At 44.9% G+C, this 13,693-nt stretch overlaps 1 protein-coding gene across 5 annotated transcripts in view; it reads left to right on the top strand.

Annotated features, from left to right (window-relative positions):
- PDE1B (phosphodiesterase 1B) overlaps nucleotides 1–13,693 on the top strand; it is a 134,461-nt gene that overhangs the window by 109,929 nt on the left and 10,839 nt on the right. For all 5 annotated transcript variants that reach the window (XM_053369905.1, XM_053369897.1, XM_053369922.1 and 2 more), the window contains exons 7-13: nucleotides 4,090–4,230; nucleotides 5,852–5,952; nucleotides 6,793–6,918; nucleotides 10,015–10,116; nucleotides 11,207–11,327; nucleotides 12,947–13,028; nucleotides 13,250–13,367. In XM_053369905.1, coding sequence (XP_053225880.1) covers nucleotides 4,090–4,230; nucleotides 5,852–5,952; nucleotides 6,793–6,918; nucleotides 10,015–10,116; nucleotides 11,207–11,327; nucleotides 12,947–13,028; nucleotides 13,250–13,367 — 791 coding nt within the window. The remainder of the gene's footprint in view (nucleotides 1–4,089; nucleotides 4,231–5,851; nucleotides 5,953–6,792; nucleotides 6,919–10,014; nucleotides 10,117–11,206; nucleotides 11,328–12,946; nucleotides 13,029–13,249; nucleotides 13,368–13,693) is intronic.

Raw genomic sequence — 13,693 nt, 5'->3', positions numbered from 1 at the left:
AGGTCATCGGCGTATGCCTTCAGTTTGAATTCTTTCACCCCAATTCTAATTCCTCGTACCTCAGATGTTTTCCTTATCTTATTCGCAATTACTTCCAACACCATTATAAAAAGAAGCGGAGACATGGGGCAGCCTTGTCTTGTGCCCTTTGAAATTTCGAATGTGTCTGATAAATTATTGTTAATGATCAGTTTAGCTCTTTGATTTGAATAAATTGCTTTGATTCCCTCCATAAAGGCACCATCCATCCCTGCTGTCTCCATACACTCTAATAGGAATCGCCATGATACATTATTGAATGCTTTTTCTGCATCAATAAAAATTAGTGCTGCAGGAATTTCATTCTTCTTTTCCAAATATTCAATGATATTTATTATATGCCTGACATTGTCTATTAGGCAGGAATCCAGCTTGATCCGTATGTATTGCATTTTTTAAGTAGCTCTTGAGTCTATTTGCCATTATCTCAGCAAATATTTTATAATCATTGTTGAGGAGTGATATCGGTCTATAATTTTTAAGGTTTAGTTTATCTGAGTCCACTTTAGGTATCAGCGTTATGTGAGCATCTTTCCAAGAGTCCGGTATCTTCCCTCCTTGTAAAATATTATTCATTACCTCACATAACACTGGGGCTAAGTATTCTTCAGGAGTTTTATAATATTTGGCCGATAGACCATCTTTCCCTAGATTCATTCTCTTTATTGCTTCCTGGGCCTCATCTACTGTTATACACTTATTCAATTGGGTTTTCTCGTCCTCCGTTATGGATGTTATTCTGTTATTTTCTAAATATTTTCCTATTTCTGCTATATCTTCTTCTTCTTTCTGGGATAGTTTTTCAAAGAATTTAAGGAAATTTTTCTTTATTTCATTTGGTTCTTCCACAAGCCTTTCTTCTATTTTTATCTTATTAATCACATTTTGCTTTTTCCTTTTTCACAGTTGCCAGGCCAAGAATTTCCCTCTTTTGTTTGCTGATTCGAAGAATTTTTGCCTCATTGATTTGATTCTCCATTCAACTTCTTGATTGACTAGCATTGAATATTGTGTTTGTAACAATTTGGATGTTTGTTTGGTCTGTTCATCACTAGGGTTTATTATTAATTTTTTCTCGCATTCTCTTAATTGGATCAGGATTTCATCTTTCTTTTGTTCTCTTATTCTTTTCCTATAACTGTTTTGTTAGATTAGAAAGCCTCTTAGCACCGCCTTACTGCGTCCCAGACTTGTGTCAATATTTGTCTCTTTATTAAGGTTTAAATCAAAGAAATCTTTTAGAGGTTTTTTTGCCTTCTCAATTATCTCCTCATTTTCAAATAGGTACTCGTTCATTCTCCATCTGTACACGCCCTGAACTCCACATTTAATTTCCAAAGATATTGAATTACGATCAGAAAGAGTTCTGGGTTGTATTTCACATTTTTCAACTCTTGTTACTAATTCTCTTGATACCCAGATCTGGTCTATTCTACCCCAGCTCTGAAAATGTGTAAATTGTTTTGTCAATGGGTTTTTGTGTCTCCAAATATCCACCAAGTCTAAGTTTTCCTCAAGGTTTTTGAATGATCTTGGTAGTTTCCCTTGACTCATTTTTTTCTTTTTTGCACTTCTGTCTAACTCTGGCATTGGAACTCCATTTAAGTCACCTAGTAGGATCAATTTATGAGGCTCTAAGTCCAATAATATTTGTTCCAGTTTTTTAAAAAATTCTGCTTTATTCGAGTTTGGGGCATAAACATTTACCACATTTAATTTTTCTCCCTGATGGGTAATCTGTACCCCCACAATTCTCCCTTCCTCATCTTTACATATTAATTTGGGTCTCCTTTTTCTTTTGCATATATCACCACTCCTCTTTTTTTGTTTATATCTGAGTTGATAAATTCAGTCCCCAACCTTTTATTTATCAGAATATGTTTGTGTTTTTTGGCCACGTGTGTTTCCTGACAGCATATCACATCAACATTCTTTTTCATCAAAACCTTCAGAACTTTATTTCTTTTAGATTTGTCATTTAGCCCGTTCACATTCCAAGATAGGATTTTAAGAGTCATTATCGTATACAGCCTGTACTGCCCTCAGAGAAAATATGGAAAATATGGAAAAGATGATGTATCGTTGGTACATCACTCCTGTGAAATTGCAAAAAATGTATAAGACTGGCGACAAAAGATGTTGGAAGTGTAAAACCAAAGAGGGGAGCTTCTACCACATGTGGTGGAAATGTGAAGAAGTTAAAAAATTTTGGGATTCCATCTACAACGAACTAAAGAAAATACTTAAATACACCTTTGTCAAAAAGCCCGAAGCCTTCCTTCTGGGAATGATTGGAGAGGAGATCAAGAAAGAAGATCATTTAATGTTTCAATATGCAATTGTAGCTGCCAGGATTTTGTTAGCACAAAATTGGAAAACCCCAAATATCCCGACTGTTAAAGACTGGCAAATTAAATTGTTTGAGTATATGGATTTGGGCAAAAATGACGCAGAATATCAGACAGAAAAAAGGCATAAAGTTTATTGATGATTGGTATAAATTTATAACATATATGGAAACAAATTCTAGAGATATAAAAATTACAGTAGGTATAACATAACTCTTGCGATGTGTAGATGCTATAAAATGAAAAAAACTGCAGAATGGTTTTAATTTTCACATAATCCAAAACCGAGATGGAGGGAAGTCAATTTTTATTTGTTGATATTTAATGTCTGTTTTTTGGTTGGTGTATGTGTTTTGCTTTGCATGATGTTTGTTTTTTTTCTTTGGTATGTGTAGGTTATTTTTTGTTTGTATTTTCCTTTTTTTCGTTGTTGTTTGATTACAGAAAATGAATAAAAAGAAGTTGAAAGAAAAAGAAAAAGAAATGGCATGTGTATAATCACAGTGTTGTTATGATGATGATTTATTAAAGGGCTATTCCATACCCCTCCTACAAAATAAAGACTCCAGGGCACCAAACAAGAGGCTACCCTGAGCTCCAGAGCCCAAAAAGGAGCGCTTCTTCCAAGCCTGGGATGTTCTGTATTTAAAGGAAGTGGTATTTTTGTTAAGAGCAGGTCATTCCTCATTCTGGAACGCCCCAGCCCCTTAGGACAGAGCAGATGCCCTTGAAGTTCATGCTGCCAAAGGACATAAGGGTCATGTCTTATTTCAGACACATTCTGTTTTTCAAGAGGTTAGTGATGGGATAGTGCAGGTGGAGGACTCACATGCATTCTGGACAAGGAATATGACCACCCTGGGATCTTCCACTTTTAAACTGTCTCTTTGCCAGTGTGTGTGTGCTGGAATCTTAAGTGAAGACTGGAGGGTTCTGCATCAGAGCATAGATGTCAGCCTGTGACTTTTTTTGTAAGGATGGGTCCCACACTGCATGCAAAAGATCCCCGGTTCCATCCCTGGCACATCTAGGTACTGGGAAAGAGCCGTGCCAGAGACCCTGTGGGAGCTAGGCAGTCAATGGGAGTGGGCGGTGCTGTCGTCTAAACCACTGAGCCTCTTTGGCTTGCCAGTTGGTGAGCTCCTGTTGCTCTGTCCCAGCTCCTGCCAACCTAGCAGTTCAAAAGCACACTAGTGCAAGTAGATAAATAGCTACTACTATTAGCGGGAAGGTAAACAGTGTTTCCGTGCGCTCTGGCACTCGTCATGGCGTCTTGTCGCACCAGAAGCGGTTTAGTCCTGCTGGCCACATGACCCAGAAAGCTGTCTGTGGACAAACGCCGGCTCCCTCGGCCTGAAAGCGAGATGAGCATTGTAACCCCATAGTTGCCTTTGACTGGACTTAACCGTCCAGGGGTCCTTTACCTTTTACCATACGGAGTTAGATGGACTTCCTAGGTATGAGACAGCATCCTATATCCTTGACTACTCCCAGTGCTTTTTCCTCCCAGGGGGTACGCAGGGGTACGCACATCCCTAAACATTTTGTGAATCTATGTTTGGCCTCATTGAGGGGCAGTATTTCAATATGAGTAGGAAAATGAGAGTACTCCTAAACATTTTTTCTAGAAAAAAAGCACTGACTACTCCTATCCCCAAAGCTTGCCTGGAGCTACATTGTTAACCTTTTCATTTATCTCTAGATCCCCACAGTGTACCTCATGACCTTCCTTGATGCGCTGGAGGCTGGTTACGGGAAATACAAGAACCCGTATCACAACCAGATACACGCTGCTGACGTCACCCAGACTGTGCACTGCTTCCTGCTTCGCACGGGCATGGTGGTGAGGGCACCATGTGGATATTCTGTCTGCTGGTTCTCTGAGAAGTGTCTATCTATGGTGCCATCTTGGAAAGCTCTTCTGGGTGTAGGCAAACTGGGAATCATGGGCTATTAATGCTCTTAGAAAGTGTGTTTCTCATCTTGGCCAAGTCCATCCCAGTAATGCAGTCCTGGATCGCAGAAATGAAGGGTACATCACATGATTAATGGCCCTAAGTCCTCTTTTACAGTCCATCTCTAGAAAATCTATATATGAAGCATTGACAGGGCTTTTATTTCAGTGGGAACTCACCAGAACTCAGTTCCAGCACCTCTCAGGTGGGTGCCATTGCCATGATAAGAGAACAAGGGAGACATTCCTGCACCCCTTTTTCCAGGAAAATAGCACTGAGCATTGACATCAATAACATAGCGACTCCTAGTGGCTTCTTTTGGTTTAACATAATGGCAGGAGCTGGAAAAGAGGTTTCTTTCTGAAGGCAACGGTTCACTAAGCCAGACCCTTCTCTCCTCACCATCTCTTTCCTTGTTTGTTGCTGTGTTTTATTTCTAATAGAGACACTGTACCTTTAAGAGCCATGCAACAGGCAGAAATACAACCTGTAAAACTTGCAGTTATTGCAATGGCGATGTTTCTGCTTTATCTTCAGGTGCTGAAAGCACCTCTGTCAGTCGAAAAGAAGCCATAGTTCCTACTCTTCTTCCATATTTGTCTACCTTGTGCTGTGTGTTCAGACTGCTTCTGCCTCTTATTGCATCAGCACTGCAATAGATTCCAGAAGGGTAGCTGGTTGGTTTCTTGGCAATGAAACAACAATAGAGTCTAGTGGCATCATAATAATGAACAAATGTATTGTGATCTCATGGATCAGAGCCCACGTCATCAGATGAATGAAGAACCTGTGACACCCCAGATCTGATTGGACCCCAGTCCCATCAGCCCCAGTCAGCATGGTCAGTGGTTGTCCAAGTATGATCGGGGTCGTAGTGCAGCAGTGCCTGGCCATAGCTGGGTGGTACCGCAGGTGGCAGTCCCAGGTTCCGTCCCCAGCATCTCCAGGTAAGGTCACAGGTTCCCCATCAGATGGCTTCATGCATCTGATGAAATGTGGCTCTGGTCCACAGAAGTTTGTAATACAGCAAATCAGTAATTTAGCAGGGGTGGGAAACCGGAGACCTAGGAAACCTGAGGAAACTATATGCAACCTGAAGGATGCCCAAAGGGGTGTGTGCAGAAATTAACTACTGTACAACAGTGAAAGTTATGTTTGTTGCTCCTCCTACTTTTGCCTCTGGCTCTGCTCATCACTGACATAAGGCTACAGGAAGGCTGCCCATAAGGAAACACTGGCCATTGGGATGGAAAGGGGTCCCCGACACTGGCCATTAGGAAGCCACTAAAGCACTATGCTATTCTGAGGGTGATCCATGAGTATGAACTGGACTTGTTCACCCACACAGGAGACTATCCAACCAGGCAAAGAGATATGAGGCTAGAGGGGATCCATCCTGGTGAATACTCTGGTGCAAATAGTATTTCCCCTCCTCTGTCCCTGCTGCTGGGCAAGGGAGGGCTCCCCACAGGTTCCGATGGCACCTCCTGTTTCTGTCCCCTTTTGCAGCACTGCCTGACAGAGATTGAGGTCCTGGCCATTGTCTTTGCGGCAGCAATCCATGACTATGAGCACACAGGGACCACTAACAGCTTCCACATCCAAACCAAGTGAGCAATATGGATCTGTTTCATGTGTGTGTGTGTGTGTGTGTGAGAGAGAGAGAGAGAGAGAGAGAGAGAGAGAGAGAGAGCGCTTATTGGTACAATGGGCAGCTATTATAAAAAAGTGAAAGGAAGTCTTTTGATGGCACAGTGGTAGAGCATGTTCCAGTCCCTGACCTAGCATAGTAACAAACAAAAACAATCTCCCCTGCAGTTTAAAAGGCCATGGTGGTTTAATTAGCCAAGGGCCTGAGAGAAGAGGAATGTTTTTGACTGGCACCTAAAGATGTGTAGCAAAGGCACCAGGTGAGCCTCCCTGGGGAGAGCATTCCACAAGTGGGGAGCCACCACAGAGAAGGCCCCTTCTTGTGTTGCCACCCTCTGGACCTGTCCAGGAGGAGGCACATGAAGAAGGGCCTCGGTGGATGATCACATGGGGAGAGGCAGTCCTTGAGATATTTTGGTCCTGTGGCATTTAGGCCTTTGTAGATTGAAACCAACAATTGGATTGGGCCCAGAAGCTAATTGGCAGCCAGTTGCCATTACTGAACTCAGTAGGGTTCAAACGAGATAGGGGCAAACTTGAATATGGTGGCTCTGCCGGTCATTGGTTCTGGCTTCACTTACTGTTGGGCTCCAACCACCACTGCAGCCAAGTCTGTGCAGGTCAAACTATACCCCCTATTCAGTGCTTAGAGTGTTGGACTATGGCACCTGATATGCGCGTGGGTGCATGGGTGAAAATCAGAAGAGTTCGAATGTCTACCCCAATCCCTGTGAAACAAGACTGGAACTGGCATTGCTAAAGCTGCCTCTGAACTGTACTGTTGTTCTTCCCTTCCCCAGGTCAGACACGGCCATTTTGTACAATGACCGCTCGGTGCTTGAGAACCACCACATCAGTGCTGTCTTCCGCATGATGCAGGAGGATGAGATGAACATCCTCGTCAACCTGACCAAGGACGAATTCGTGTGAGACCTCGTCCTCCTCCTGCCTGCTGAATAGGACTCACTCTTGCTGAGGAAGATGTTGCCTGGGAATGGGGGGCGGACTCTCCTGGAGGGGGCAGACATTGTGGGAGAGTCAAGCCAATGGTTTGCAACCACTGCTGTCAGCTAAAGTGGATAGGATTGTGGACACAGTGCCCTCTCATTGTGCAATGTTTACTTACTCAGAAAATGTCCCACTAAGTTGGGTGGGTTTAGGATTCCAGTTTTAAATACTTTGTTTTATTTAAGCTCATACGTGTTTCTGTTGAGCTCCTGATGGTCTCATTTCAGGTCCACACATCCAGTAGGCTTTGAATACACCACAGCAGGTATGGATAACCTTTGGCCTTCCAAATGTTGCTGAACTACATCTCTGTCATCTCTGGCCATTGGCCATGTTTGCTGAGGCTGATGGGAGTTGTGGTTGAACAATACCAGCAGGGCCAAGGTTCCCCACACCTGTGCTCTATATAGCACCAGATGCTCCCAGTTCATTCACTGGACCCACTTTTGGTCTCCATGTCTCTTTTACCTATTGATCATGGACAGAGAACTTGTGACCCTTTAGATGTTGGATTCAAACTCTGATTGGCTGCAGCCAGCATTGCCAATGGACAGGGATGATGAGACTTGTAGCTTGGCAGCATCTGGAGGGGCATAGGTTCCTCACCCCAGCTGTTGAGGGTGATGACAGCAATACTGTAAGGACCAGGAAAACCGGAACTCATGACTTGTGCATCAATACATGAAGCAAGGGCCAGAATATTAGGCTTAATTCACAGAAGCAGCAAGTGAAGTGGTGAATTTGTTTCTGGAGTTTACCATTGGATTTCAGGTCTGAAAACAATGGCATTTCCAGGAAATTCGCATGCTATAAATAGTATATAAATGGATTTGTTGCATGGGTTGATGAAGGCTGTGGCTCTCCCCTGCCTTCACCTGGAAATATACCCAGACTGCCAACACACCACATAAAAAGAAAGCACTTGCAATGTAGGAAAAACCAGCTACTCTGGAGTCAAAGTGCAGAGAACCTCATTTGTTCATTTCATGCACACACAGGCTCAGAGGCTTGGAATTTATGATGAGACTTTTAGCTGGAGTCAACTGGTGCAGGTGATAAGGGTCTGAGCTTCTCCAGATCCCTTCTTCCAAATGTCTTTTCATGCTTGCCCTGCTTGTCTCCTTGATTTCAACCCACATCACCTTCCTTGTTGTTGTTTAGTCATTTAGTCGTGTCCAACTCTTAGTGACCCCGTGGACCATAGCAGGCCAGAGCATCACCTTGCTAGGCAGCACCCTGGGCTTGGAACCCTTCTCTGGCCCAAGACAGTTTCCAAACCCTTTTCATTACCCATATCCAGACCTGCTCCCTGACCAGACTCAAAAGCAACCCATGGGTTATTTCTGTAGGTCAACTTGACAGGGTCTATAGGCAGCTCACCTTTCATGATACATCACTTGGTTTTCCTGCAGGCCAGTCCTCACCCCTTTCACTTTCTGTGAGAATTCCCTATTTGCAGATGGTGCAGTTGCTTTATACTTGCATGGATCACACCACTTGGAGAAAAAAGAGGGGTATAGGAAAAACCCAACTACACAGCTGCCCCCCTCCCATACACTTCTGATGGGGACCCATCATGACTGGCTTCCTCCTGGAACTTACAGGACACCCTTATGCATGCTGGGTAGCCAGATGCTTTGTAACGATGGTCTGGATGTGCCTATACATGGAAGAAGTGTGATTATATCTTTTGTTCAGTCCTAAGAAATAGTGGGAGTAAGCTTTTGAGTTTTACAGAATTCTCCTTCAAACACAGCTGCACAGGACTAAACAATTGCGATGATGATTACCTATTGAATCCGTTCATCTTCAGAAAAAGAATGAAATTGGATAGAGTTTGACAGACTGATAAATGTGTTATAGTTACTAAGGCCTTGCTGGGAGGCTGGGAGGCTTAACATTGCAAAGGCTTCTTGGAGGCAAGAGTAAATGAGAAGATGTATTATATTTGGGAACATATCCGCCAGAAGACAGGCATTTATGTGACTCAATGCCATTTGAGCTTCTCATGACTCCTGGGATGCAGGGCAAAAGATATAACCACCAATATTAGAGGTCATTTAGAAAGCACATCGCAGCAGTGTTATTACCTGACACACATCTTGGAACAGTATCAAAGATCATCTGCTCAAATCTGGCCATTCATGATGACCAAATGGATAGATCCTTTCTTTTCTCACCAAATGTCAGGGCTCCACTGGGTGTAAGGACCTGTGATGAGCCTGCTGGATCAGACCAGGAGCCCATCCAGTCTAGCATCCTGTTCTCACTGTGGCCGCCCAGGTGCCCGTGGGAAGCCTGCAAGCTGAGCATGAGCACAACAGCACTCGGCACACCTTCACAGCAACTGGTATTCAGAGATATACTGTCTCTGGCAGGGGAGGTAGACTACAGCCCCGTTGATAGTCTCGTACCTCAGGAATGTGTCTAATCCTCTTTTAAAGCCATCCATGTTGGTGGCCATCATGGCCTCCTGTGAGGGCAAGTTCCATAGTTAAACTAAAGAAGAAGAGGAGATAATGGTACAGGTGGTAGAGCTGTCACACAGAAAATACATGTGCCCTTCTGCCCCAAGGGCAGAGCTAGATCCAATGGGTTCAAGTTACAGGAGGGTAGATTTTTGCTCATGCACCATGAGAAACCTCTTGATGGTAAGAGCAGTTCAATAATGGAACCAATTACCCAGAGAGTGATGGGCTTGAAGCAGAGGATTTGGACAGCCTTCTGTTGGGGATGCTCTTGCTCTGGATTTGCTGCATTGTGCAGGGCATTGGACTAGACCAGTGTTCTTGCATTCTTCAACCTTGAGTCCCAAGATGTTGTTACGACTACAACTCCCATCATCCACAGCTGATTTAGCTGTCTGTGGATGAGAGGAGTTGTAGTCCAACATCTGGGGAGACAAGAATAATGAACTATACAGCCTACAAGGCCCCTTCCAACTCTATGATTTTATGAAACACACAGGAAAAGTCTGTGTGAATATCTCTTTCCTTCTGTTTTGTGTGGTGCAGGGAACTCCGTTCACTTGTGATTGAAATGGTTCTGGCTACGGACATGTCCTGTCACTTCCAGCAAGTCAAGTCCATGAAAACCTCCCTGCAGCAGCTTGAGCGGTAAGTGGCAGAAGAAGGGGACTGCAGGGGAGGCAAGGGCACAGACCATATGGCATGGATGGAGGTGCCCAAGGGAGGGGTGATAGGGACAGTGGGACCTGAGTCCTAATTTTTTCCCAGCCTCGCAGAGTAACAGTGACTTGGTAAGGCCGGGGATGTCCAGCTAGCAGTGTTCCAGTGAATGTGATGACATCACAAATCTGGCTAGACAACCAGAACTGGCCATGTGCTGATGTAACAATTCAGAGCAAGGGCAATGCTTTGAAGCAAGGTCTGAAGCCCAGAGGGAGAGGGGCTTATTTTAGCCTAGCTCTAGTTATGCTGGGGAACCTGTCCTCTATTAATGGCATTTCACTAAAGGAGTTATGGAAAGAAAAAGGAGTCTTGGGGCTTTTCAAAAGGAGCAGGTTTTGTGGGAATGGTACCAGCAGAAGGACTCTGTTTTTCTAAGAACAGACCAAAGAAAGACAGAAGAGCGGCAGCACAGAACCGGTGTGAGAGAGGTGGAGGAGAAGCAATTTATTTAGCCCATTATGTTTTGAGTCATGGACTTGTAGAATTGAGGTTCAACCTCCAGCAATGCAGGAATATTTTGCCCAATATGGGGCTCAAACCCATGACTCTGAGATTAAGAGTCTCATTCTCTACTAATTGAGCCACCAACTTATCTATAATGTCATGACTTATTTTCAGGAGTTCTGGTTGTACTGAAGCACAGAGGCCCATAAATAAAGACTTGGCTTACCAGTCAGCCATTATGTTTGGTTGCCATTTCTGACATGCCCAGAGGGCTTGAGAAAAGGCCAGGAGAAAAATGAGAAACAGCAGAACTTTTCCCCAAGTTCCCCAGTGGCTTGGAAGGGACTCTCCCTTTTTCTTGCCTGCTTGAAAACTGCAGTGGAAATGAGATTTTCACAATAGGGATCTGTGTGGTGCTATGTGACCTGCTTGGCCAGAGGGCTAAGATCACTTGTCTGTGGTGAGTTGGCAAGTGGGTTTGTGGCTGCCTTACCCTGTAGGGTGAAGGTGGGGTATGCCAGATGTAAGATCCAACTCTGTCCTCATTATTTCCATGATAATACTTTTCCAGAATTGACAAGTCAAAAGCACTCTCCTTGTTGCTGCATGCAGCCGACATCAGCCACCCCACCAAACAGTGGACGGTGCACTCCCGATGGACCAAGGCCCTCATGGAAGAATTCTTCCGACAGGTATAACCTGTGACCTCTGTGACTCAGAGGCCTGTTTCCTCTGGGATTATCATGCTTGCGTACAGGTGACTCCACTACAAAACAGACACACAAGACATAGCGTAGTAAGGGGTGCATGCATGTCATTTTACATTCTTGCCTTCAAATTATTTGCAAGCAAGAAAGGAATCTCCCCCACCTTCCTTCCACTGTCAGTATGCTGAAAGGCAAATCCATGAAAATATGCTTGTGTGTTCCTTTCAGTATTGAGTGCAGTTTTGAAAGTGGGATCTAGTTTTGAATTGGAAGTGTGAAATATTTTGTAGGAGGCATCCCTTAGAGAAAGTTGCTGAATTATACAGAGGTAGAAGGGCTAGGATTCCTGAGCAGAGACTAAGAGCTGTGTTGAAGGAAGAACCATAACCCCCCTGACTGTTGGAAGCCATGTACTGTATTTTTCGCTCTATAACACGCACCTGACCATAACACGCACATCGTTTTTAGAGGAGGAAAACAAGGGGGAAAAAATTCTGAATGAAACAGTGGATGTATCATTTTTGTGCTTCATGCTGTGGCCACAGACATGTGATCTGATGGTGAATTTGGGGTGACCCAATGCAAAAATCCTGAGAATCCCTGTGGATCCATGCTTTGTAACCACGTTTTTGCACCATTGTGGCCCCAGGCAACAGTGGGTGCGTGATTTTTTGGGGGAAGGCTGTAGCCATGGACATGCTATGTGATCTGATGGTGAATTTGGGGTGACCCAATGCAAAGATCCTGAGGATCCATGTGGATCCATGCTTTGTAACTACATTTTAAGTGGGGAGGGAAGGAAAAACACAGAAGGGACAAGGAGCATGAGAGGGGTGTGCAGAGAAGCAGCTGGCTAAGAATGCAGGAGAGGGATTTAACGGGAGGGAGGAAAGAAAGGCAAAAGTTCCCCCCACCCAAGCCAGCCCCCCCACTTTCTCTCTCCCTCTCCCACCTGCATGTTTTCTGGCTGCCTGCGAGGAGCAGGGAGAGGAATTAGAAGGAAGGACGCTCTGCTTTCCCCTCTGCTTGCCTGGAGGGGAGGGGATTTGCCTGCTCTTTGTTCCGTTTGAGCAAACACAGCAACGAAACACAAGCGGGTGGGCAGTAAGACCCTGAGGCAGAATGCAGGAAAGCAGCAACTTCCTCTTTTCAAGTTTCCCTTCTCCGTCACACGATTTGATTTTTGCCTGATTTTTGTTCCTGCGCTTGCCCTAGTCAGCTCCAGGGATCACACATTCGCTCAATAACACGCACAGACATTTCCCCTTCCTTTTTAGGAGAAAAAAATCTACGTGTTATAGAGAGAAAAATACGGTATTTATGATCTCCAGGCAATGTATCTTATCAGGTGGCCTGTTTGTTTTCATTTCTCCTCCCTATGCTGCCAGTCTGTAGCCATGGGTACATGTGTGTTTGGTTCTAAACACACCAAACCAAACCAAAGATTCTCAGGATTTCACAGCAATTGCAGCATTTTCCCTGAAGAGTGATAGTCTGTGCTTCACAGCACAATGGTAGCCATGCTTGCTACCCCGGGATCAGTCTGCTTGGCTCAGATGTCTTGCTCTTAGGGTTGGTTCTGATGCTGCATTTGCTTTCTCTAGGGTGACAAAGAGGCTGAGCTTGGTTTGCCTTTCTCCCCTTTGTGTGACCGTACATCCACGCTGGTGGCTCAGTCCCAGATTGGTGAGTTGCACAATACCAGGCTGTATTCTTTGGTGAGGCCCTCATGACCAGCATCTCCTTCCCTAGTGGGGCTCACCACCAGTCCTGCTCCATCTGCCACCTTATTTCATCCTGCTGTCATTCTTGCCCACTAGATACCATCCCTCTCTGTGGTGCACCACGGTGCCTGGGGGAGCGGAGGGGTCCACAGCCCTGTTGTTAAGGCCTCTTCCTTTCCACAGGCTTCATTGATTTCATTGTGGAGCCCACTTTCCAAGTTCTGACGGACGTGGCTGAGAAGATGGTCATCCCCCTGGTGGAGGAGGGCTCCAAGAACAAATCCTCCAGCCAGCAGAGCAGGTTTGTACACAGGGAGGGCTGGGGCGGAGAGGAGCACTGGCATGGAGAAGCAGCCAGAACCAGTTCCAAAGGAAGAGAGACCGGCTTCTTCAGTGTCATGCGCTGTGCCACAAGTTCCCAACATTCTGTCACATGCTAATGTGACCAATAACAAATAACCCAGGGTGATGATAGGGCAGTGGTAGGTGGCTTGATTCTCAATGGCTGAGCTCACCAGGGACAAGAGAGCTGGGTTGGTCCTTACTCCTTTGGTGTACTTGAGTGAAGCCCGTTCATGTTACCTAATGGTACTCTCCATGCCATGGACTACATCACCCCGACTTGGG

This window comes from Podarcis raffonei, chromosome 2 (genome assembly GCF_027172205.1).
Source record: "Podarcis raffonei isolate rPodRaf1 chromosome 2, rPodRaf1.pri, whole genome shotgun sequence".
NCBI lineage: Eukaryota > Metazoa > Chordata > Lepidosauria > Squamata > Lacertidae > Podarcis > Podarcis raffonei.
This window is presented reverse-complemented; position numbering and strand designations above follow the sequence as displayed.